The 26,046-nt window shown below is 46.5% G+C and overlaps 1 protein-coding gene and 1 long non-coding RNA gene across 2 annotated transcripts in view; one reads left to right on the plus strand and one right to left on the minus strand.

The window, feature by feature from the left end:
- The window catches only part of Fam174b (family with sequence similarity 174 member B), a 43,660-nt gene extending 33,941 nt beyond the window's left edge, over positions 1-9,719 (minus strand). Inside the window, exon 1 of the mRNA XM_052713817.1 lies at positions 9,223-9,719. Within this exon, the coding sequence (XP_052569777.1) occupies positions 9,223-9,548 (326 nt within the window). The 5' untranslated portion in view covers positions 9,549-9,719. The remainder of the gene's footprint in view (positions 1-9,222) is intronic.
- A 443-nt stretch (positions 9,720-10,162) lies between these two features.
- The window catches only part of LOC128095101 (uncharacterized), a 55,288-nt gene continuing 39,404 nt past the window's right edge, over positions 10,163-26,046 (plus strand). Inside the window, exon 1 of the long non-coding RNA XR_008213151.1 lies at positions 10,163-10,274. This is a non-coding gene — a long non-coding RNA (uncharacterized LOC128095101). The remainder of the gene's footprint in view (positions 10,275-26,046) is intronic.

Here is a 26,046-nt window from a genome sequence, read left to right on the forward strand (position 1 = left end):
TCCATCCAAAGCCACTTTGGATTTGTGACTCCCCTGTTGAATTGCATGGCTTCCTTCCCACCAGATAAGCAATAAAGGTGTTGTCTTTCCTTCTACAGTGATGTTCCTGGGTCTCTGGGCTGCTCCCTGTTCAGCACAATACCCTGTGTTCACAGAGGCAAGAATGTGCAGTCTCTTCAGCCAAGCTTTCTCCTAGTTGCTGGGCTATGTGTTAGGGAGACCTATTTGACAGGTCGAAGGGCAGCCTGCCACATCCTGGAGGCCCAGAAAGAGCCCAGCTGAGCATACAAGCACCTGGGGTTACATGTCTCCTAGCCAGGGCCTCAGTTTCAACTGTGCAATGCAGAAGGGGGAGGAAGGTCGGCAAAGCCCTGAATGTGAAGAAAGCTCACACCTGAGAGGTTACAGGGCCCAAGGTCTCCCAGATCTGGGGGAACCATGCCAGAGTTCTGTGTCACCGCTCCCCTCTGAGCCACCCCTCTGAGCCACGCCTACCTAGAATGGCCTTCCTCCTCCCTGCGGCTCCAGAAGATAAACACGAAGTCTGGATTCCTTGCAGACTGCCCTCAAGATTAGGAGACATTGTTGTTGCTTTTTAAGTGAAACCATAAGAACCGGATTTTAAACGCCTGTTCCTAGAATGTCCCCTTGCAAATGTTTAGACCCAAGCATGCACCAGAAAACTAAACACACAACTCAAGAAACTTCTGCTTAAATCCAGGAGGATTTCCTTTCTGGTGGGACACACCCACCCTACCCTACCGCACCCAACCCCCAGCCATCCCCATCCCCACTTAGCCTTACATGTGTCTGATATCACAAGAACCCACATCGGCAAGAGTATGTGCCAGGAGTCCATGGCAACGCCATGTAAGCCAGGGGCTCAGGGTTAAATTAAAGAGGGATTTGTTCTTCCCTTTTCAATTTGCTGGAAGGAACCGGTGGCAGGTGCCCATGCCTAAAAGGCCTATTCATAAGGGTAGTCACAAGATACCCTCCTTGCTGGGGAGCCGAGTCGTCAAAAGGGCTCAGCTGAGACGATTACCAATTTCACTGGAAAACACGCTTGGAGGTACATACAGCTGCCTGATTATTCTGACCATATGGCTGCCCTGCTCACAAGCAGAAACAAGACCAAAAGGTCGGGCAGAAGCTACCTCTGTCTTCAGAGTCATATTTTTCAGTACCACAGGACACTTGGCTGCTTGAAGGAGAAACCAGGATGTGGTTGACACGATGTTAACCTAAATATCCTGCCAGGCCTTAGAAGCATGTACTGTAATTAATAATGGGGGATGGATACTTAGCACGGTTCAGAAAACTGCTCACATGGCCGACAAGCAAACCAGAAAGCCATGTCTGAGAGTCACTCAGCCCTAGCACCCTTGATGTTTGTGGATACACGAGTGGAGATGATTATATGTGTTGCATGGACACATCCAAGTGAGTGTGTGCACGCATGTGTGTGTTGGCACTGGTTGTCTTCCTCAGTTACTCTCCACCTTGGTTTTAGAGGCAGGTTCTCTCACTGAGGCTGGAGTTCAGCTAGGCTGGCTAGCCAGTGAGTTTGAGGAGTCCTCCTGACACACCCCACCCAGCCCTGGGGTTACTGGTTATATTTCACTTTTCTCCTTATTATAAATAATAATAATAAAAGAAAATTCGGGAAACCCAAGGCAAGTAGGAAACTTTAACCCCCTTCTCCATTCCTAGAGCAGCAAATTGGGTATGCGAGGTATCGCCGTCTCCAGAACATGGTGGTTACTCCCTTGCCACCACACCAGGCAAGGTTAAATCACCTCACCTTTGTCTTCCCAATCCCTGGGGGAAGTGCCAAAACAAAGCCTTTCGGGTAGGAGGCTTTCACAGAGATTTTGAAATAAGAAGGGGCTGAGCATGCAGCCACCGGAGACGGGAGCGAAACCGTGCCTGTACAGTAAAACTGGGAGAGCCGCCAAGCCACAGAGCGGGGAAGCTTGCGTCTCAAGGTGTAAAGCTTCCCGGGCTTGCAGCCACATCACGAGAGAGAAAAGTACAATTCCCAAAGCTCAAAGAGAGAGATGTTGTTAGGGAACCTCTGGAGCAAAAGGGTCTCCACAACAGTCTCTAGTCTATGACTGTCCTCCCTGCATCCAGGCAGGGCTACCAGCCCCCAATGACAAAAAGGGAGAAGTCAGTTTTCTACTCCTACAAGTAGTTCCTTTAAAAAAGAAAAAAAAAATCATCTCCCTCCTGCCCTTTCACAAAAGGCATCCAGCATCCATTCAACCCAGAGGTGTCTCCCCACCCCCCACCCCTGCCCCTGCCCGCCAGGACCCTCACATGCACCATGTGATCACACCCACCAGAGGGTGCTCTGGAATCAAGCCACCATTTTCTCCAGATTTGATCTCCTATCCAGAGAGTTTTCCTTGACGGTAAAATGTTAAAACATGGGGCAGGTAAAGTGGCTCAGTGAATAATGGCTCCTGCCACCCATCCTGAGGACCTGAGTTCACTTCCTGGGTCTCATAAGGTAGAAGGGGAAAACTGGCTCCAACCAGTTGTCTCTAGCCTACACAGACGACAGACGAGACCGAGAGAGTAAATAAAATGTAGTAGTAACACTAAATAAAAATCAGAATACATTATAATTGCTTGGGTGGAGAAGGCACTGTCTTCAAAAACCTTGGTGTAGTTAAACTGCCAGTTACTGTTGTGACTTTAATGAGTTTTACCATTGAAAGAGTCATCCAAGCAAAGTCACAGTTTGGTTACAATAAAATGGTTGTGGGCACACCCTATGCAACATCAAAATTGAATAATGGTATCAGATAAAATAACAGATGGGAATGAAGCTTGTGTATCATCCATTATCATGTGTAATCAATAAACGATTTAATTCTCTTGAAAAAAATCAAAATACATATAAAGACATAGAAGCATCATGGACTCTAGCCCTCTAAAACCAAAGCTCAATTAAACTTTCCGAAGTTGCCTTGGTCACAGCATTTTATCACAGAAGCAGAAAAAAGTAAAACAGACGGGGAAATCAGATTAAGTATGGGTCCTAGGGTTCCCTGGGTAAAAGTATTTGTTGTGCAAGCATGAAAGCCAGAGTTCAGATTCCCAGTACCTACTAAAAACACTGGATGTGGCTGGGGGGGCGGGTACCTGTAACCCCTCCCTGGGTGGATGGAGACAGGGGGATTAGTGGGGGTTTGCTGATAGCCATCCTTAACTGAAAAAACGGTGAGCTCCCAGTTCAGTGAGAGATCCTATCTCAAGGGAACAGAGCGGAGAGCAACAGAGGAGGGCACCCAAAATCTTCCTTGGCCTCCACGTACATGTGTGCATTGGCCCACACTCAGAAAAGGCCTGGGAAGAGAGAGAGAGCTGTCCCGTGGAGAGAGAGAGGTCCAGAGAAGACGAAAGAAATGGAGACCGAAGCAAGGAGATGCTATGGTATACCCAACACATGGGAAAGCATCAGTGATCCTAAGTGTCAGGTACAAAGGATCCACAGGCATGGCTGCATGGAGCATAGCGTGGTACCCCACCAGGGAAACCAAGTAAGAAGAACACAGGAAGCCCATGGCCAGGGGTATACCCCAGATGTTTTCCTACTGGTCTTCAGACATGTCCTAAGATACATGTGCATGCATGAATACAGGACTCAGAACTGTAAAGGAGTCCAGGTGACACATAATCATGCCACAAATACAAATGCATAAAGGAAGAATCGCCCACACTGACAGGTAGGTGCACATGCTAATATATGTCTTTGCACATTCATATATAGGCGTATATTTCTAAGTGAGTGAAAGGAGCCCATACTGCCGTGCCACTCCATAATCTGCTGCATTCCACAACCCATGGCCAATATTGCCACCGTCGTTGCTTTTTCCCATAGCCTAAGTCTTACTTAATTCACGCCACCACCTTCCCATGTCATTACTTTCAGCAGCTCTAAAGGATTACATACTCTGTACTTGTCTTGTTGCTGTTACAAAATACCTGAAATAGCGAGTTAGGGAAGGGTTTATTTCGGCTCACGTTCTGAAGGTACAATGCAGCATGGTGGGGATGCCTTGGTGCCAGGAGCATGAGGCGCCTGTCACATGGCACCTGCAGCCAGGAAACAGAGAGATGGGAACACTGATGCTCAGCTCAGTCTCCCCTTTTCACTCTATCTGGGACCCTGGCCCATGTCACAGTGCTGACCACGTTTAGGGTGTATCCACTCACCTCAACAAACCCAATCTAGAAACTCCTAGACATGCCTAGAGGTTCATCCTCTAGATGAGTCTAGACCCTGACAAGTTGACACTCAGTATTAACCCATCACAGACTACCATATTCTTTTAATCAGTGTCAATTGCTGGATATATCTTGGTTTTTGTGTTTTGTTTCAACAAGGTCATACTGTGTACTAGCTAGCTTCCAACTCATGATCCCCCTGTCTCAGCCTCCTCAATATTGAGATTACAGGTATGCACCACCACACTCAGTTCTACATAAGTTATTTAAAATCTTTCACTATGAAACAGAACTGCTCTGAACACCCCAACATGCACACATTTCATCTTCTTCTAATCATTAGCATCAAAATGAGAACATCAAAGCAAAATATATGTGGACCTTAGCAGCAGGGTTGCCTAATTAAGAGTTCGTGGTCTTCACTACATAGATCTTTCCTTTTATTGAACTCTTTCCTTGGATCTGTGTTTTTCTGTTGTCTAGCAAGGTGACTCCTTCAGGGAAAACAAACAGGAAGAAGTGTTAATTTAAAAGCAATGATACCACACTCTCTTCCCCAATTTTTTTTGCATTGCTAAGACAATGAACAGGTACCACCCAGATTCCCACCCCATAGGCATCCTACACTGACCATGCATCTAGTCACAGGGGACACTTGGAGAGCCGTCAACAATGTAAAATACTTGGGAGTTCAACATTCTTTTGCTAAAAATATCTTTATTAAATGCCAGCCTATTCTTGGAATGACACTAGGTGCTAGAGAGCCACAGAAGCCCTGCCCTTGGCAGCCCTCAGCCTGGTAATGCAGAGGGACAGGAAATTCAAAACTCAAGTGTGCTTCGGGAGCTTGAGGGAAGAGGGCCTGACCAAGGAGTTTTCCCAAGTTAAAACACAAGAGGGTCAGCCATGAGCTGGTTGTGTAGACTTGGTCCCAGGGGAATCCATGCAAGGGGCAGAGTAGGACAATGTGTCTGGGCACTCTCTCTCTTTTCCAGTGACCAGTAAATGAGCAACTCTGTTCCACACCCCACCACCACCTCCTAGCCATGATGTCCTGCCTCACCACAGGTCCACGGCCCTGGGGCCCAGATAGCTCTGCAACCATGAGCTCAGATCAACATTTCATGCTCAGCCCCCATTTTTATCAGGAATTTTATCACTGCAGCATGAAAAACCAACACAGTATTTTTCCCTCTAACTTTCTGGGTTTGTGGTATGTTTTACACGACACCAGAGCCTTCATAAATATATGAAAACCAATATGGTGGCTCATGCCTGTAATCTTAGCAGTGGGAAGGCTGAGACAGGAGGTATATTGGCTGGCTTTGTGTGTCAGCTTGACAGAAGCTAGAGCCATCAGAGGGAAAGGAGCCTCAGTTGAGGAAATGCCTCCATGAGATCCAGTTATAGGGCATTTTCTTAATTAGTGATCAATGGGGGAGGTGGTGGGATACCATGGTGGGTGGTACCACCCCGGGCTGGTGGTCCTGGGTTCTATAAGAAAGCAGGCTGAGCAAGCCATGGGGAGCAAGCAGTAAGCAGCACTCCTCCATGGCCTCTGCATCAGCTCTTGCTTCCTGGATCCTGCCCTGTTTGAGTTCCTTTCCTGACTTCCTTCAGTGATGAACAGCAAGGCTGAAGTGTAAGCCAAATAAACCCTTTCCTCCCCAAACTTGCTTTTTGGTCATGGTGTTTTTTCACAGCAATAGAAACCCTAACTAAGTCAGGAGGATTACTTGATCTTGAGGCCAGCCTGCTAGGCTCCACAAAAGAAACAGAGGCCTGAAGACACAGTTAAACCTGTCAGACACTTGTGCATGTATACTGATGTGTGTGCATTCGCCTGTGGGGCGGGGAGGGAGGGGTGCATGCATGCACCACTGAATGGCACCCCCACCCTAATTTTAATATATTTAACCCAATACATCAAAATTGTAAATTTGAAAAAATAACACTACTTCAAAGACTTAGCAAAAATAAAAAAGTGAAGCATCCCTTAATAAATTCCATGTGTTTCCCATGGTTTCAGCACCTCCCACTTCAGAGAGTTATATTTCCAGTTCTCCATAATCACAGGTGGCTAATGGTTACCAGATTGAATAGCACAGGAGAAACTGGGGCCTTATAGGATTGGAGAAGCCAATCCAAAAAAATAACTAAACAAATAACTGAATAAAGGAGCACACAATGCCACTAGAGAGCCCTTGGAGTCCATCAGAGCCAAGGGCAGAGGAACACTGGGCAGAATTTATGTGGAGACTCATGAACATTCATGAAGAGGCGGCCTTGCCCACAGGTCCAAGCACTGGATGTAGGAGACTGAGAGAATCAATGAGACCAGCACTCTGGCAGAAGAGGGATAATCAAGTACAGAGGAGCAGGAATCCTCCAGGAACCCCAGCCTAGAACATCACTGTGACCCAGGAGAGATGAGGAAGGTGTAACTCACGAAAAAGTGGGGGAGGGTGGGGATCATTTCACCAGGGAACGTTTAAACAGGAGTGAAATGATCTTGAGAGTTCGAGGTGTCTGGAAGACCAGGACTCGGGGCCTATAAGCTAAGAAGATGGAAAGCAAGCAGGTACAAAAGACCCCTAGCCAGCAGCCCAGACGTTCTAGAAGCCCAGTTAATCAAGTCCACGGGGGAACGTGACTACAGGCAACAGCCACAGAACAGAGCGCCAAGCAGCCGTCAAGGCACAGCCCCAGCCTTTAGCCACACAGACCTGTAGGATGTTCTTAAAAACCCAATACCTGTCCCACACGTTGAGGAGTAACATCTCCAAAACACTAGGGGACTGGGGACCACCAAGGCCCTTCCCTGCTGTAAAATGCTACAAACCCTATCTAAATCAGAAGCCAGATTGGCAGCTCTCCGCCTAGAGACTCAGGTAACAAGCACGCCTTCTCAGGAAGAGGACACCAATCATAACCAGAAGCTGTTTATCTTATGAAGTGGTCTCCTTCCTTCCACACCCAAGGCAAGGACTCTCCCGTCCAGGCCTGAATGCCACATCTACTTAAACACATAGCCCTGTCCCATCCCCTCCATACACACACACACACACACACACACACACACACACATCTGGTGACATGATGCCTCGTCTTCTCCCCCACTCTGGGGTAATAAAGAGAAGACTGGCAAAATAGTTGAAATGCCTTCTTTTAAAAGTACACAGCTGTGTGGGCTGGGACTATTTTGAGCTAAATGCTTCAAACCTTCAGGCTGCAGCGGCTCTAGGCATCTGCTGACTCCAAGTGAACAGTGAGGAAGTCCAGTAAAAGACGGCGCTGCCTCAGTTGAATGCCAGATCCTTGCTCTGCAGACATGCTAAGGTGAACTGGGCATCTCACCCTCTCTGCTGAATACAGGAACTGGGTAGCCCAGCATGGTGGGATATAGGGTGTAGTGAAGGATACACAAAGTTAATGCTGGAGAGGCCAGAGAAGAAAGCAATGGCCCTGTTCGGCAGTCCTAGAAAACCAGGGTCCGGCATGCGGTCTTGGAAGATGTAGAGTTGAAATGCATAAGCCAGGGCCGTGGGTGTAAAGGAAAGAGCAAGACATGAAAGACAAGGCTCGGAAGGGCTGGGTTGAGGGAGGCAAGGCGAACTGGAGCCAGTGTGTAAGCCCACCCCCCCAACACCTCATATAGGAAATTCCATGCCTAGGCTGTGGCTAGACCGAGCCAGTGAAGTTCATCAGCGGAGGAATGAGGGAAGTGAGAAGGCTGGGGTAAGCCAAAGCAGGAAATGGTAGGGGACCACAGGACCACAGACCCTCTCTGTTCTCTGACAACTGGCATTTCACCATATGGGCCCCAAAGGAAACGCCTAGACTTAACATCATACAAAACTGAGAGCATCCCTCTACACATAGCTCCCAACCCTGACATTCCCCGGTCTAATTTCTGCTCTTGCCCCATAGATGTTCTCCAGAGGAAGAAGCCCCCTTGCCCTGTCTTCAGGAGCTATCAATCATCAAAACACAGTGTAGGACAGAGGGTCGATAAACACATAAACACACACACACACACACACACACACACACACACACACACACACACACACGGGCACGCGTTTCCTGGCGGGCTGGTGGGAATAACAGGATGTATTTGGCATTTTCCTACAAACCAGGATTTCCCTAGCATTCCAGAGAAACGTCCAACTGGCCTCCCCTGTGAACCTGTCCACCGCACTATTCCAGGGACCATCTAAATTTCCTGGACACTTTCTCCTTGGCCTTGAACAACCTACAAAACCTCCCTGAGGTCCAGGTCTCGGGCCCCTGTAAATGAGCACTGGGACAGCTCAGTCTAGAAGTTCAGCCATGGAAAGTCACCGCATCTGTCGAGGGTCACCAAACTTCCTGGAGCCTATTACCAAACCTGACGTAAAGCAGGTGTCCCCAGTTCCTCAGGCATCCCCTTCTCTCTCCCTTCTGCTCTCTAAAAGTAGGTGAAAAAGGGGAATAGCGGGGGAGGGAAGAAGAGGGGGGAGACACTGGGGGAGAGGGGAGGGGGAGAACAGGAGCGAGGTTCACCTTAGAAGAGCCCTACTCCAAATTGTCCCTCCACCGCTGAGTAACGGTGTAAGCCACCTCTCTTTTGAATGTTACCTCGTCTGTGAAGTGGGCATAAAAATAAATTCCGCGGAAGCGCGGAAGGTGGTCGGAACTCAGAGGGATAATGCTGGTGTCAACTGTGAGTTGAGTAAAGCAATGGAATCTAGGACTTGGGACACAGCGAACAGCCTTAAAGGGGGGAAACTGTTCCTGAAATGTGCACCTGAAAGAACCAAATGCATGCTCCTGCCCCCGGGATCCCACCCTCGCCGGGAGAGCAGAACGGCGAGCGCGTCTGGCGGGAGCGCGCCAAGACCGAGCACCTGTGCGCGCAGGTGGGGCCGGCGCGCGGGGGCAGCAGCATGGCGACACCGCCCGCAGAGCCAGCTGAGCCAGGGGCAAGGTGACACGACCCACCTGAAGACGCGCAGCAGCAGGCAGGCGATGAGCAGCGCGCTGAAGGCGCACGCCACGATCACCGCCGCCTTCAGCGTGGGCAGGTCACGCAGCAGGCTGGAGAGACGGGTCACCACAGCGTCGCCGCTGCTGTTGGAGCCGCCCCCGCCCGCCACGCCAGATCCCAACCGGGTGACATTCCCCGGGCCGGGCGGAGGCTGATGCTCCGCTTCGGGCTGTGAGGCCGAGGCGGACTCGGCTCTGCGAGCGAGGACGGCGGGCGCGGCCAGGAGAGCGAGCAGCAGCAGCAGCGGCGGCCGCGGCGGCGGCGGCGGCAGGGCGCTCATGGTGCGCTGTGCGCACGGTGCCGAGGTCTGCGTCCCTGAAGCCTGAGCCCGGGAGGGAGGCTTGCACCCAGGAGGTCGGCGCCCCGGAGGCTTGCACCCCGGAGGCCTGCGCCGGGGGGCTCCCGCGGCCGAGGCGGCTGCGCGGTGCTCGGCAGGAAGCTGCAGAGCCCGGAAGAACCCGCGCCGCCGCCGCCGCCGCAGCCACCAACACGTTGCACCGAGTCATTCGACGGGCTTCGGCCCCGCGTGGGCGGGGCAGACCTCAGCTGGGTCCCCGCTGCGCTCCGCCCCTGGGTGGCCCCAGGCTGATCGGGACCTGAGACCCCCACGGAGAAATTCTAACGGCCTGGCTCACTCTGCTCCAAGCCGTATGCTGAGCGACTTGTGCGCTTTCTCATTCAATGCAGCAGCCCCCACCTAGAAACAGGTATTCTCTGGTCCTCATTAGTTGATTTAGCACGCTGAGAGCCAGTTCACAGCAGCCCCGATTTCCCACCTGGTGAACTAGTTTTCTGCGTTCCCACCTTTGGAAGTATTAGCACCTTCTCCAGACCAGCCTGAAGTTTCAGACTCAGATTGTCGTGCTGTCTCTGGTCTATAAACTAAATGACGCTGGAGTGGAAAACAGCTATGGATACTCTTCTGGGAGCCCAGGAACTGAAGCAGTGCTGAGTGCGTTCCTGGAGCAGACCGCAGCTCGATCTGGAAGGCACTCCCTAATGATAGGTAAATATCTAAACACGTAAAACAGGAATCAAGAGACTTTGAACACCTCATTTCTGGTCCTGCTAGAGACGGACAAATATAATGATGTAGTCATTATCTATATCTGCATAACCAAACTTCTATGATTACCCCAAAACTTAGTAGCTCACAGCAGCCCACATATATTATCTCAGACCCAAGCGTATCTGGGTTCTCCAGTTTCAAGGTGTCTTATGATCTTAAGCTTAAGATCTCCCAAGGTTCACCTGGGGGAGGATCTGTCTCTGGGCTCAGTCAGCTTCTCCTGGTAGATTCAGCTCTTCACAGGCTATGAGACCAGAGCCTCCATTCCCCGCCATCTGTCTGTCAGAAGCTGTCCTGAGTTCTCTTTTTGGAACATCTTGATCTCTTTTGGATCAAGAGATCTCTTTTGACATCTTCAAAGCATTCAAGCCCAGTTAGCAATTAAGTCAGCAAGCAAGACAGAAGACAATTCTATAAAACTTAATCGCTGATATGACATCCCCACACTTTTTCCTGAACTAATTCATTAGAAGCGTGACACAGCTCTCATTCACACTTGAGGAAAGGAGACTGTGCAGTGTTGTAAATAACAGGAAGCTAGGAGCATGGGGGCCACCCAACAGCTGTCTGCCATATACAGTGTGATGAATTTTTATTTGCCGCGGGGGGGGGGGTTGTTGAACAACATTCAGGTTCCCAGAAGTCATTGCCCACAAGGCACTATGTGTAATGTGTGTTTGCAAGCATGCTACAGAGATGAGAGATAAAGATAGATCATTTGCTCAGCATGATGGCGCATACCTTTAATCCCAGCACTGAGGAGACAGAGGAAGGCAGGTCTGTATGGGTCCCATGCCATTTTGGTCTACATAGTGAGTTCCAGGATAGCCAGAGCTACATGGTGAGTCCCAGACTACACACACACACACACACACACACACACACACACACACACACACACAAAGAAGAAAGAAAAAAATCATATGGTTGAGAGTCTTCATTTTCATATCAAAATATACACAGAAAGCTCCCTAAAGATCTGGGTGTGATGTCCATAATTCCCCAGCCTTCTTCTCTAAAACAAGCTTCAGGTACCACAGCCTTGTAATCTGTTACTTAGAAGAAATTCCGACATAGTACAGCACAGGTGTGCCCAAGTTAAAGCCTCTCAATGAGGATGGAAGTTAACCATTGAGTGGTCTTGGCCAGAAAGGATTTAGCCAGTGAATAGCAGGTTTTTAATATTTAATACGAGTAACAGGGCTGAGCACAATAAGGTCACTGAGGAAATCCACAAGAAGAGGGAAACAGTCTAGAGAAATGGAACTCCAAAGGACCTTGGTCCAGTTCCTGGCACCCACATCTGGTGGCTTCACAACTCCAGTTCCGGGGGATCCAACGCCCTCTTCTGGCCTCCCCAGGCACTGCACACAGGTGGTACACAAACAGAGAAGCAGGCACACAAACATACACATATAAATATCAGCATCCTCTCCTTTTGCCATAATCTATGTGCTGTAGATTGACTTAACTAACACTAAGAATACAGAAAGCATAAACATTAAACTGCTTTAATAAAGTGACATTCTAGGATCTTTCATTCTCCCTATTTAAGGTTCACTTATAAATTGCCTCATATTAGAACCTCTGAAACATTTTGATACAAATAACTGTGAACAATGGACTTTTTAATTTTATTTGATAAATATGTTTTTCATTTATTTTACATACCAACCAAAGTTTCCCCTCCCTCCTCTCCTCCCAGTCCCCCGCTTCCCATCTACCCTCCTCTGCTGTGGGATGGTCTGTATGTCAAATGTGTTGCTGATTGGTCAATGAATAAATCACTGATTGGTCAGTGGCCAGGCAGGAAGTATAGGTGGGACTAACAGAGAGGAGAATTGAGAGAACAGGAAGCTGGGTGGGGGAGACACTGCCAGCCGCCATCAGGACAAGGAAGATGTAAAGTACCGGTAAGCCACAAGCCACGTGGCAAGGTATAGATTGATAGAAATGGATTAATTTAAGCTGTAAGAACAGTTAGCAAGAAGCCTGCCACGGCCATACAGTTTGTAACCAATATAAGTCTCTGTGTTTACTTGGTCGGGTCTGAGTGGCTGTGGGACTGGCGGGTGAGAGAGTTTGTCCTGACTGTGGGCCAGGCAGGAAAACTCTAGCTACACTCCTCCCCATTCACTCCTCCTCTGTCTCCATTCAGAAAGGGACAGGCCTCCCATGGACTTGAATAAAGCATGGCACATCAAGTTGAGGCAGGGCCCAGTTCTTCCCCTTGCATCAAGGCTGGGCAAGGTAATCCGACATGGGGAACAGGTTCCCAAAAGCCAGCTAAACACCAAAGACAGATCCCGATCTCACTGCTAGAAATCTTATAAACAGACCAAGCTATACAACTGTCACACACATGCAGAGGGCCTAGGTTGGTCTCATGAAGGCTCCCTAACTATTGGTCCAGAGTTCATGAACTCGCATGAGCTCGGGTCAGCTGTCTCTGTGGGTTCCTCCATCAAATGACCTTGACCTCCCTGGCTCATACAATCCCTCTTCTCTTTCTTCAGCAAGACTCTGGGAGCTCAGCCCAGTGCTTGACTATGGATTTCTGCAACTGCTTCCATCTGTTAATGGATAAGAGTATCCCTGATGACTGTTAGGGTAGTAACCAATCTGATTACAGTAGATGGCCAGTTCAGGCACCCTCTCCACTATTCCTAGGATTCTTAGCTGGGGTTGTCCTTATGGATTCCTGAGGGTTTCCCTGGTGCCAGGTTTCTCTCTAAACCCAAAATGCCCCGCCTGTCCTGCCTCCAACCTGCGTCCTGCACCCAGCCCACCCAATCAGCTCCCTCAAGTTCATATCTCTCCATCCCACCCCTCAGCCCCAGTTTACCCAGGAGATCTCTTCTATTTCCCCTTCCCAGGGAAATCCGTGTGTCCCTCTTTGGGCCCTCCTTGTTATCTAGCTTCTCTGGGGCTATGGGTTGTAGGTTGGTTATCCTATCCTTTACTCCTAATATCCATTTATGAGTGAGTGCCTACCATGTGAACAATGGCCTTTTTAACATGGGAAATTAGTAGCAGGCAATAACGACCAACTTTAGTTGATCTCAAGTCAAGGGTTACTGGACACAGGGTAGGCTGCCTCCAAGACTACTGTCCACTAGAGCAGACACTGTAGAAGCATGGTCTGTGGACGACTGGGGCTCCTCACAGTCTTTCAGGGAATCTTCAAGATGAGAAATAACTCTAGAATGATGCTGAGAGATTTTCTTTTTTCACTGAGTTAACATTGGTGCCAGTGTCAGCAGGACTCAAGGCGAGTTCTACCTGTGCCAGGTGTCATCTCCAAAGCCATGCTCTGCAGACACTGACACAGCCAACCTCACTTCAGAATTCCCTTGATATAGCCTTGAAATCAATAAACCTTGACTCTGGGGAGCAGGCCATGTTATCATCCTCTGTGGTAAGACAGGAAGAACCAAAAGTTACTTCTGTTCCATGCTGAGAACTGGCAGCGGACTTGAGGAAAAGCAAGCATGCAGTTCTTGGAGCCACAAACCAAATGGCCATTTTTTGTTGTTGTTGTTTTTCTTGGAACAGCATTTGTCATCAAAGAGTGACTGACAGACTTCAGAGTGGGTCTTTGGCAGGCGGTGTCTCAAAAATGAACAAAACGAGCCTGTCGCTTCAAGGAAGCCAGCTGACGGTACTGTGGCCAGTGATAAAATCCAGGATTTCAAGCGAAACACGAGAAACTTTAGAAGCCTTGTCAATTAGGGTGCTTTATGCTGTGAGTCGGACAGTTGCCCAGTGCCTCAAAACTTTTCTGAGGATGGAAGTATTTAAAAATGTAAGCCCCGCCCCCACCTCTTACTCCTTCCATCCCTCCCTTCTCTCTCCCTCTCTTTCTGAGACAAATAATCCATGTAGCACAGACTGGTTTCCAACTTTCAATTTCCCCACCTCCATCTCCTAAGTATTGGGATTACAGTTGTGTACCACAGTGCCTGAATTCTTTTTTACACATTTTTCAGTTTTTAGATTTATTTATTTTATTTTTTGTGTCTGAGTATGTTAGTTGTATGTATGTACACGTACCGTGTGCATGCTTGGTACCCATGGAGGGCGAAGAGGACATCATATAACCTGGGACTGGGGTAAACCACCATGTGAATCCTGAGAAATGAACTCAGATCTGCAGCCAGAGCACCAGTACTCTTAACTGCTGAGCAACTGCTCCAGCTCCTTTGTATATGTCACAGTTTATAACTCTATCATGCAGGAACTCCTCCTAAGTACCAAATTACAAGACTGTGGCATCCAAAGTGTATGCCTTAGAGGCTGTGAGATCACAGGTGTTTTATAGGGAAATATGTCAAAATTTGGAAGGTCTGCTTAGATCAACGAACTAATTTTTCCTGAGCAGCAGATGCACGTAGTTAGAAATTATTGGTGAGTGAAGGTCCATTAAAACTGCAGAACAGACCAGTGGGTACATATGTGCCTGGAAGGGAACCAGGCTTTTATACGGATGCTAGAAAAGTGCTCTACCACTGATCAGCCCCAGCCCAGACCGATGGGGTCTCAGTTACTGTTCTATTGCTGTGAAGAAACAGCAGGACCAAGGCAGCTTGTAGAAGAAAGCATGTAATTGGGGGCCTGATTACAGTCTCAGAGAGTTAGTCCATGATCATCATGGTGGGGTCCATAGTGGCAGGTAGGCATGCACTGGAGCAGCAGCTGAAACCTTGCATCTGATCTTGCACAAGATGGAGGCAGAAAGAGAGAGAGAAAGAGAGACTGGGCATGGCATGAGCTTTTGAAACCTCAAAGCCCCAGTGATACACCTCCAACAAGGCCACGCCTACTCCAACAAGGTCACACCTACTCCAACAAAACCATACCACCTAATCCTTCCTAAACAGTCTTTCAATCAAACATTCAAATGAGACTATTCAAATATGAGATTACAAAGGCCATTCTCATTCAAATCACTGCAAGTTCAATCCTCAAATTCTACAGTGGAAGAAGAGAGAATCCACTTCCAAAGGTTATTCTCTGATCTCTGCATGCATGCTGTAGCATGGAGAGAGAGAGAGAGAGAGAGAGAGAGAGAGAGAGAGAGAGAGAGAGAGAGAGAGAAATTCTTCAAAATCTTTTTAACAAATTCCATTGCATGTATATACCATTTTTCTCTATCCATTCATCGGTTGGTGTCTAAGTTGGCCCCAATTCCTACTTTTGTGAATGGTATAGCAATGAACATGGATGTTGGAATGCAATAGACCTGGAATCCTCTGGGTCTGTGCACACTAGTGCTACAGCTGGGTTATATGGTAGTTCTATTTGTAGATTAGTTTGCTTGGTTGTTGTTGTTGTTGTTGTTGTTGTTGTTGTTGTTGTTGTTTGAGAAACCTCCGTGCTGATTTTCATAGTGAATGCACAAGAATACACTCCCACCTGCTTTGAACTAGAGTTCTTCTTTCCCTGTATCCTCAACACTATCTGTTCTCATTTGCTCCCTTGATGTTACCATTCTCACTGGGGTGGGATGAACCCTCAGAGTAGTTTAAATTTGTATTTCCCTGCTAGCTAATGATGTTAAACACCATTTGAACTATTTATTGGCCATTTTTGTTTCTTCATTTTTGAGAATTTTCTGTTCAGTTTTTTCCCATTTATCGGTAGGAAGATGTGAAGGTGTTGGTTTTGGTTTTGTCTTTATATAGTCTAGCCATCAGTCCCTTGTCTGAAGTATAGCCAGCAAGTATCTCCCCCATTCTGTGGGCTCGTTCTCCAATCTGCTGGTTGTTTCCTTTGCCATGCAGAAGCCTTTAACTTCATGCAATCCCACTTGTTTTGGTTTACGTACTATGCTATTAGTTATTAGCAGAAAGATTTTGCCTCTGTCTAGATCTCGAAGTGTTTCCTGCATGATCCCTCCTAGAACTTTCAGTGTTTCCACCTCTGTATTAAAGCCCTTGGTCCATTTCAAGTTGGGTATTTTTACAGTTTTATTATATATATTCATTTTATTTATTTACATGAGCATTTTGCCTGTATGTATGTACGTATGTCTACCATGTGCATGTTTGGTATCCACAAAGGTCAGAAGAGGGGAATCTGATCCCCTATAACATGGATGACTGTGAACCACACCATGTGGGTGCTGGGAATTGAACCCAGGTCCCCTGCAAGAGTAAGTGCTTTTAACTGCTGAGTCATCTTTCCAGGAGCCTTTTTAAAAAGTATTTTTAGGTTTATTTATTTTACTTTCTTATGTTTATGAACGTGTTTCTTGCCTGCATGTATGTGTACCATGTGTGTGCCTGCTGGATTCCCATGGAACTGGGACTATGGGTAGCTGTGAGCCACTATGTGGGTGCTGGAAATCAAACTGGATCTTCTGCAAGAGCAGGAAGTGCTCTTAACTGTTGAGCCATCTCGCTAGCCCCTGGAAGTGATTTTTATGCACACTAAAAGATACAGATTTCATTTCATTCTTTCTGATGGATACCCAGTTTTCCCAACACCATGCATTTAAGATGCTGTCTCATTTTCCAGGGTAAGTTATTGATCCATTTGTCAAAACCTGGGTGGCTGTAGTGCAGCCATGAGGGTTTATTTCTAAAGTCTTCTATTCTATTACATAAGACAGAGTTGGGGTTTTGGTTTTGGTTTGGTGGTGGTGTTTGATTTTGGGTTTTGGTTTTTTATTTTTGATTTGTTTTGTTGTTTTTTTAATAGTTTTACTATGTAGCTCTCCTGGCCTGGAATTCACTATATAGATCAGGCTGGCCTCAAACACACAGAGATCCATCCGCTCTGCCTCCTAAGTACCAAAATTAAAGGCATGTGCCACCACTGCCCAACCTGAGACAGATAGAGTGTAATGAATCAAAATATAAAACATTTATGATGTGACCCCCAACCACAAAATTATTTTCATTGTTACTTTATAACTAGAATTTTGCCCTTGTTATGAATCATAATGTAAATGTCTATGTTTTCCAATAGTCTTAGGCAACCCCTATGAAAGGATCATTTGACCTCCAAAAGGATTACAGCCGACAAGTTGAAAACCACTGTTAATATAGGCTTTTGTCAGAATGCATGGCCCAGATTAAAGATGTGTATTCCCACCTCAAGATCCCAATTAAAGGCATGTGTCTTCCTGCCTCAAGATCCGGATCTAAGGCACATGTGTGTCTTCTTGCCTTAAATGTCCATACTAGAAGTGCATCCACCCGCTTCAAAACAAGCAAAAAAAATCTCTCACAGCTGTGCCCTCCATTTTATTCCAGATGTAGTCAAGTTAACAACCAAGAATAGCCATCACATCATTGTAGGGTTTTTTCCCCTTGTATTAAAAATAGATTTTTTTTTCTCGTACACTATATTCTGATTGTGGTTTCTCCTCACTCTGTTCCCCATCTCCCCTCCTCAGATCCACCTCCTTTCTGTCTCTCATTAGAAAACAAAGAGCCCTCTAATGGATAATAATAAAATATAATAAGACAAAAACTAACAAATCGGAGTAGGATAAAATAAACAGAAGGGCCCAAGAAAAGAGACAAGAAACAGTTATATACAAATGCAGAGATAGATTTTTTTTCACACATTCAGGAACCCCATAAAAACACAAAAATGGAGCCATAATATATACACAAAGGACCTATACTGTAAAAATAGAAATAAAAAATAAATGTAAGAAAAGGCCCTGACAAGACAGTATAAGAGAAGGAGCCTCCAAAGATACTGTGGAGTTCATTTTCTCTTGGCCGTCTACTGCTGGGCAGGCAGCCTGCACTTAAAAGGAGTTTGTTTCCCTCTCCGTGAGTCTCCCTTGAAGAAGACTAAATTTTCATTTACAGGTGGTTATCAACTGGAGATCGATTCTGGGTTAAGGGTGGGGGCATGTGTCTACTTTTCCTTTCAGCTCGAGGGCCCCATCTGGTGCAGACCCATGCAGGCCCTGCGCATGCTGCCACAGACTCTGAGCATTCATATGTGCATTGGGCCAATCGCGCTGTGTTTAGAAGGCTTTGTTTCCTTGGTGCCCTCCATCCCCTCTGGCTCTTAGTCTTTGCTCCCCTCTTCCACATAGTTCCTTGAGCCCTGAGGGGAGGGATTTGATGGAGACGTCCCATTTAGGACTGAGTGTTCTGAGGTCTCGCTCACTCTCTACATATTGTCGGGCTGCGGGTCTCTGTATTTGTTCCCCTCTGCTTGCAGCAGGAAGCATCCCTGACGGTGGCTGAGCAAGGCACTGATCTATGAGTACAGCACAATGTCATTAGGAGTCATTTTATTGCTACATTCCTTTAGTAGAATAGTAGTGTTTGGTTTTCCCTTCGGACCCTTGGCTTTCTAGTCTCAGGTTTTTGATCACACAGCAGCATCAGCTATGTGTTTGATCTCATGGATTGGGTCTTAAATCAGATGTTAGCTGGTTACTCCCACAAGCTCTGTGCCACCATTGCACCGGTGTATCTTTAGCCAGAACACCGTTGTAGACTGAAGAGTTTGTAGCTGGGTTGGTATTTAGCTTTCTCCTTTGGTAGTGCCCAGAGTACCTTCCAATACCAAGAACACTAGTCCATAGGGGTGAAGGCACTAGATAGGCACAAGCTCAACTTCTCTAGGTTCAATGAGTTGTGTAGGTGTTGTCTTCAGCAATAGGGCCTTGCCAACAGCCTGGAGAGCAACAGTTTGGAGAGAAACCTATAGCCTTGCCAACAGCCTGGTTATTTGGATGATTATTTCCCATGGAACCCCTTTGGCCAACAACTCAATTAGATATAACCCATTCCTAGTACTGGAACCTTCATTTGGTGATAAGAGATGTCCAGGAAGGTCTCTGTCTCCCCTATTATTTAGTTATTTCATTTAGATCACTGTGGTAGTTTGGATGTAATTGGCCCCCCACAATCTCATAAGGAGTTGTACTATTAGGAGGTGTGGCTTTGTTGGAATGGGTATGGCCTTGTTGGAGGGAGCATGTCACGGTGGGGCAGGCTTTGAGGTTTCCTATGATCAAGATACTGCAAGGTGTCTCAGTCCACTTACTGATGCCTATAAGATTAGGACTCTCAGCTACTATTCCAGCACCATGTCTGCCTGCATGCCACCGTGCTCCCCCACCATGATGATGGTGGACTGAATCTCTGAAACTGTAAGCGAACCACTCCAATTAAATGTTTTTGTTTACAAGAGTTGCCATAGTCATGGTGTCTCTTCACAGCAATAGAAGCCCTAACTAAAACACCTCTAGTGTGGGATTATCTATTGCCTGTGTTTTCATGGGTATAGCTAGCTTCCTCAGGTTGGAGTTTTCCTTCTAGTACCTTCTGTGGATCTGGGTTAGTGGATATTGACTCTGTTTCCTGCATGTATTGTTTTGTTTGCTTGCTTCTTCTATCCTATTGATTTCAGCCCTGAGTTTACTTGTTGTCATCTAATCCTTTTTGGGTGTAATTTCTTCTTTTTGTTCTAGAGCTTTTAGGCCTGCTGTTAAATTACAAGTATGAGATCTCTCCATTTTTTTTTTTAACGCAGACAAATAGTGCCATGAACTTGCCTCATAGAACTACTTTCATTGTGGCCCATAAGTTTGAACATATATTTTTATTCAATTCCAGAAAATTTTTAATTTCTTTCCTAATTTCTGTCTTGACCCATTTTTCGCTCAATGGTGAGTTGTTCAGTTTCCATGAGTTTGTAAGCCCAAGAAGTTACTGATGAGGGCCAGCATTGATGACTGTTACTCATCAGTCAGGGGCTGCACTGCCATCCTGGGCAACTTTGCAAAGGCCACCTTTGATGCCATCTCTAAGAACTACAGCTACCTGACCCCTGACCTCTGAAAAGAAACTGTGTTCACCAAGTCTCCTTATCAGGAATTCACTGACCATCTTGTGAAAACCCACACCAGAGTCTCTGTTCAGAGGACCCAGGCTGCAACTGTGGCCACTACATAAGGGTTTTTATACAAGAAAAATAGAGTGAAATTAGTCTGTTTTAAAATAAAAAAAAAGTGATCAATGAGCATGTTTGTTGTTTCCTGTTATTTTGGTGGTGGTGGTGGTGCTGGTGGTGGTGCTGGTGGTGGTGCTGGTGGTGGTGCTGGTGGTGGTGCTGGTGGTGGTGCTGGTGGTGCTGGTGGTGGTGGTGGTGTGTGTGTGTTCTCCTCCTTTGATTTGCTGGTCTGGGCTTACTCATTCCTTGTGTTTTCTTGGGTGTGGTTATCCTCTTCAGGTTGAAGAATCTTCCTTCTAGTGCCTTCTCTAGGGCTGGATTTGTAGCTAGATGCTGCTTAAATTTGGTTTTATAGTGGAATGTCTTTCTTTCTCCAATGTTGTGATTGAAAGTTTTACTAGGTATAGTAGTCTGGGCTGGCATCTGTGGTCTCTTAGAATTTGTAGGACATCTGTCCAGGCCCTTCTGGCTTTTAGAGTCTCCAATGAGCAGTCAGTTGTTATTCTTTTCGTTTGGTTGTTTGGTTGGTTTGTTTCGTTTCATTTAGTTTGGTTTTGTTTGGGTTTTGGTGAGACAGGGTTTCACTGTGTATCCCTGGCTGTCCTGGAACTCACTCTGCAGACCAGGCTGGCCTCTAGTTTATAGAGTTCTGCCTGTAAATTAGATCTACCTCCAGAGTGCTGGTATTAAAGGCATGTGCCGCAGCCACTGCCACCACTGAGCTAGTCAGTAGTTATTCTAATGGGTCTGCCTTTATATGTTGCTTGGTCTTTTCCTCTTGCAGCTTTTAATATTCTTTGTTCTGTACTTTTAGTGTTTTGATTATTCTATGCCAAGGGGACTTTCTTTTCTGGCTCAGTCTATTTGGTGTTCTGTATACTTCTTGTACCTTGATAGGCATGTCCTTCTTTAGGTTAGGGAAATTTTCTTCCGTGATTTTTGTTGAAAATATTTTCTGTGTTTTTGACCTGTGTTTCTTCTCCTTCCTCTATTCTTATTATTCTTAAATTTGGTCTTTTCATGATTCATGATTTCAAGTGTCTCATATTTCCTGGATGTTTTGTACCAGGACTATTTTAGATTTAACATTTTCTATGGCCTATTGTATCTTCAACACCTGAGAGCCTCTCTTCCACCTCTTGAATTCTGTTGGTGAAGGTTACCTCTGAGCCTCCTGTTCAAATTCCTAAATTTTTCATTTCCATATTTCTCTCAGTTTGGGTTTTATTGATTCTATTTCCACATTCAGGTCTTGAACTGTTTTATTCACCTCCTTCCATTGTTTGTTTATAGTTTCACAGATTTCTTTAATGGGTTTATTTATTTCCTCTTTAAGTACCTCTACATATTTGTAAAGGCTATTTTAATGTCATTGTCTCCGGTTTCAGCCAGGTTGCAATACTCAGGGCCTACTGTGGTGGGGTTTCTGGGCTCTAGTAGAGTCATGTGGGGGTCTTGGCAAACACCACAGCCAGCAAAGTAACAATCTGCCTGAGGCAAGAAGGAAATTAGTTCAACACAACTCAGTAACCAGTGTTGGTTCAAACTTCTAGAATCTGACATGGGGCAATTTATTTTGAGCATATTTAAGTACAAAACAAATTTGGAAAGAAGTTTCCTGGTGTAACATCTGCACAAGGAGGCATCATTACATCAAAACTCTTCTCAAAGTACATGTCACTTCTTCCAAGAAGCTGGGTTTTAGAGATAGGCTACATGTGTTATCTTCAGGGAAGACCTGGGGTGGCCTAATCATACAGATAGCACAGAGGTCATCTGAGACTATTAGCCACTTCCAATCCTGCTTGGAAGAGCTTGGGGGAGCTAGGTATGGTTGGCCCTACAGATAGTTGAAGGAATCACCTAGACTATTAGCCATCAACATTCCCAACCTTCTGGGCAGAAAACAATTTATACATCTCTTTCTTTAAAGAGAGAACCCCGCATGTTTAGCATTTTGGTTTGCCTAGTGCTTAACTGTATGCATAAGGACCTTTGTGCTCCAGGCAGAGACATATGCCCTGACTATATTAGGTTTTTACACTGGCATCTAGGCATCTGGGTTTGGGAAGATTGTAATTGTAGGTGCTGATGTCTGGTCTTGTCTTTGTTGGGTGGGTGTTTTGTTCCTTGGTTTCTGTTGCCCTCTTTGGTTCTTAGGAGTGTGGTGGCTGTGTGTTAGCTATTAGGAAATGCTTCTGGAATCCTACCAGGTGTGATCACTGGGGGTTTCTGGCACAATGTGTTTCTAGGTATTGGGAGCTGACACTTACAAATGGGGATGGGTTAGAATGGGCTGAGGGGGAGTCCACAGGAGAGGGGAATGGGGGCAGAGAGTGAGGAGAGGCCACAGCAGGTGGTCTGATACAGAGCTGGGAATGAGATAGATTGGATTTGGAGCAGAGAATGGAGAGTGATGACCTGAAGCTCACCCACCTGCTTCTCTGACCTGCTTTTCTGGAAAGCTTGCCTGGCGGGTTCCCAGGGCATGCCCGCTGGAGTTGGGGGCTGAGACAATGGGATGATGGAGATCTGTTGGCAAGGAGGGCAGAGGGGAAGGGGGCACAGCAGGTGCTCTGGTACAAAGCTGGTGTTGTGTAACAGTTTCAAACATTCCATCCTTTCCTTAAGCAGGAAAGTAAACAACTCAAAATAGCTCAGGAAGTCCCTGAAACTGACCAGATTCACTAGGCCCCTCCCTGGCAAAGAAAGCAGAGCTAAGCTACAAAGGCTCTCAGACAAGCCAAGATGCCAAGAATAATCCCAGAGAAGAAAAGCTGCAAAGAAGGCTCAGACCAGACCAGCTTCCTGGAAGAAACAAAAACCATCCAAATTGCATGGAAGAGGCTTAGACCAGAGTCATTTGGAAAGGAAGGACACTTTCCAACCTGTTGAGCTGGCTGCAGGCTGTGCACCCATGCTGAAGTGGGCCTTGGTGATGCAGTTGTCTTTGAGTCATTTATGCTCCTGAAAGTAACCCCTCTCCCATATTCCTGTAAATAACTTCAATAAAACTCATGGTTCACCAACTTGGACTTTGGTGGTATCCGTACTTTGGTCTGTCATGGATTCCTTATCTGGGGTGAGTAGACGTGTTTATGTTACATCTCCCCAGGGGAAGTTTTTTCACACAACAGCTGAGCGTGAGATTTGGAAGGGTTGTTTAAGTTCAGAGGAAATAGGCACACAGCAATAGAGGAGTGATAGGAGTCCTCTTTTTCCAGCTGGAATGGAAACCATCTAAGTCTGATTGGCTTCTTAAGCCTCATGAGGTATACCATGCCAACTAAAACAGAGTCCCCTGGGAACTAGGGTGTAGGTGGACCCTGAGAAAAGTCACAGTGCTGGTTTGAATAAGAATCCCACCCCCCCCCAATGCCACAGGCTCATATATTTGCATGCTTAGTCCCCAACTGATGAACTGTTTGGGGAGGATTATAGGTGTGGTATTATTGAAGGAAGTTTATTGCTTGGGCTGGGCGTGAGGTTTCAAAAGCCCAATCCAAGCCCAGTCCCCCCTCCAACCCCACACCCCATCCCACCCCCACTGATCAGGATGTAAAGCCCTTCGCTACTTCTCTAGCACCACACCTGCCTGCCTGCCTCCATGCTCTTAATCCAACAGGCAGGAAACAGAACTATGTCTTGTAGGGTAAAAAGCCCAAGCTCAATTCTGGGGCTTGAAATCCCACCAATCCCTGAGCTCACCCCAAGCTCAAGACTTGAAATCCCACCAATCCCCAACCTGGAAAACTCCTCCCGCAAGAAACAATCTAAAACCTGCCTCTTACTCAGTCCTCTGCTGCTTCTCTCCCAGAGACAGCCACTCTCCTGTGTTTTTCCCAATAAATCTCTTGTAGGAGGCTTATTATGCAGTGTGACTTTGTGGTGTTCCTTGGATCCTAACTGCCAGGATACTTTTCCCCTCAGAGCTATAACATTTAAAAGTCTGGCTGCAGAGCCAAAGCTAAAATCAACACCCCTCCAAAGTATCTGGTGAGGAGATGACATTGTCCAACACCCACACTGTCTCTTCCGTCATAGGACAGTAGCTGCCATGACTGTCACCTCTGCTGGGAGAATAACTTCAGAACCACCCATGACTTGCATCACTTGCTTAAGTGCAGATGGCTTGGTTGCAGCCTCCCATGGGCTGACCTGAGTGACACATTATTGTGCTACCAGCTCCAAGAGGGAAAGGGGGTAGATCTAACCCCACTGTCTTTCCATTGGGAGTTAGGGTCTTCTTTCACCAAGACACACCCAACTGGAGTGGCACTCAAAATAAGGACATCTCTGTGTGCATTAACTAGAAATGAGAGAGAGCCACTTCAACTTCAGTAATTATTCAAGTCAGACCAGGATGAATGGATAGAAATAAAGAGATGTATACCTATTTCTGTAAGCACAATAAACACAATAGAAGTGATTTGATTCCAATACGGCAATGGATTGAACCTCTTTAGGCCTCAGTTTTCTCAATTTTCTATAAAGTAAGGATACTGAAAGGACTTATGTCATGAGAGTGTGCCAAGGGCTAAGTGAGTTAGTACTTCAGCATGCTTAACACACTATCTAAGAAATGGTAATTGCGTAGCAAGTGCTAACTATTGACAAGCTATCAGAGCAATGAAAAAAGATCACTGAGACAGCAGAGAGCATTTGATAGTAAATTGTTTCTCTGCCCTCCAAGGCTTGTTGGCTCTTCAAGGGAGGAAGCCGCTGGCATCCTGCCCGGCATACTTCCAGGAGGCAGTAACTGAGGTGCAAAAACCAGACTCCTTAGTTAATGAGGTCTAGATCACCTTTGAATTCAGAGCAGGAACAGCCAGTGACCATTTCCTACTTCTTATTGGCTGACTGAACTCAGTGGAAATGTGTCTTAGGCAGATTGCCTAACCTTCTGCAAAGCAGATGTTCTCCATGTTCTGGGACGTCACAGAGGAAGACCCAGAACATCAACAACAAAAGATTGGATGGAAATAAACCAACATATGAATGACACTTATCCCAAGCATGCGACTGTGAGACATCTATATTGTCTTCCTTTCCTTGTCAGAGGACTGGGAAAATGCTTGTCCTCAAGTACCAGGCACTCGTTCTAATTCCTGAGATGAGAAAGAAATAGGCTTTTCCTACATTTTAATGTTGTAACTTTTGCATGCTACGTAGATTTTAATCTTGATTGTTTTGTTGCCCAAAATGGTGAGAACAATCTTCTTGTTTTTGTTTAATTTTGAAACCCGGTCTTACATGTCCTGGGCTGGTACCAAACTTATATACAGCGGAAGATGACCTTGAACACTTCATCCTGCTGCCACTGCTTCTCATCTGCTAGTACTTCAGATGTGCCATGACCCCCAGTTTTATGTGGTGCTGGTGAACAAAACCATTTATGGCCAGCTCTCTACCAACTGAGAGACACACCAGCCCCCATCCTCTTTTTAATGTAATTCTAGGGAAGAAGGTTCACCAGGATGTCCAGGAAAGTCACCTGGCCTGTGGAGCTGGCATGGCCTCAGCTGCATCTCAGCTCATTTACCAATAGAAAAGAGAGGACGGTGGACCAAGAAGACAGATAAAGGCACTTGGTGCGCAAGCCTGGTGACCTGAGTTTGATCCCTGAAACCTACACAAAGGTGGAAGGAAAAAGTGACTTCACCAAGTTGTCCTCTGACCTCCACGTGCACACCCAACACACTTATCACGCCTCAAGGGGAGATGAGAAGTTCAAGGTTATCTCAGCTACATACGGAGTTTCAGACTAGTTTGGGCT

This window comes from Peromyscus californicus, unplaced genomic scaffold (assembly GCF_007827085.1).
Source record: "Peromyscus californicus insignis strain IS unplaced genomic scaffold, ASM782708v3 Scaffold_4__1_contigs__length_199733344, whole genome shotgun sequence".
NCBI classification, from domain to species: Eukaryota; Metazoa; Chordata; class Mammalia; order Rodentia; family Cricetidae; genus Peromyscus; species Peromyscus californicus.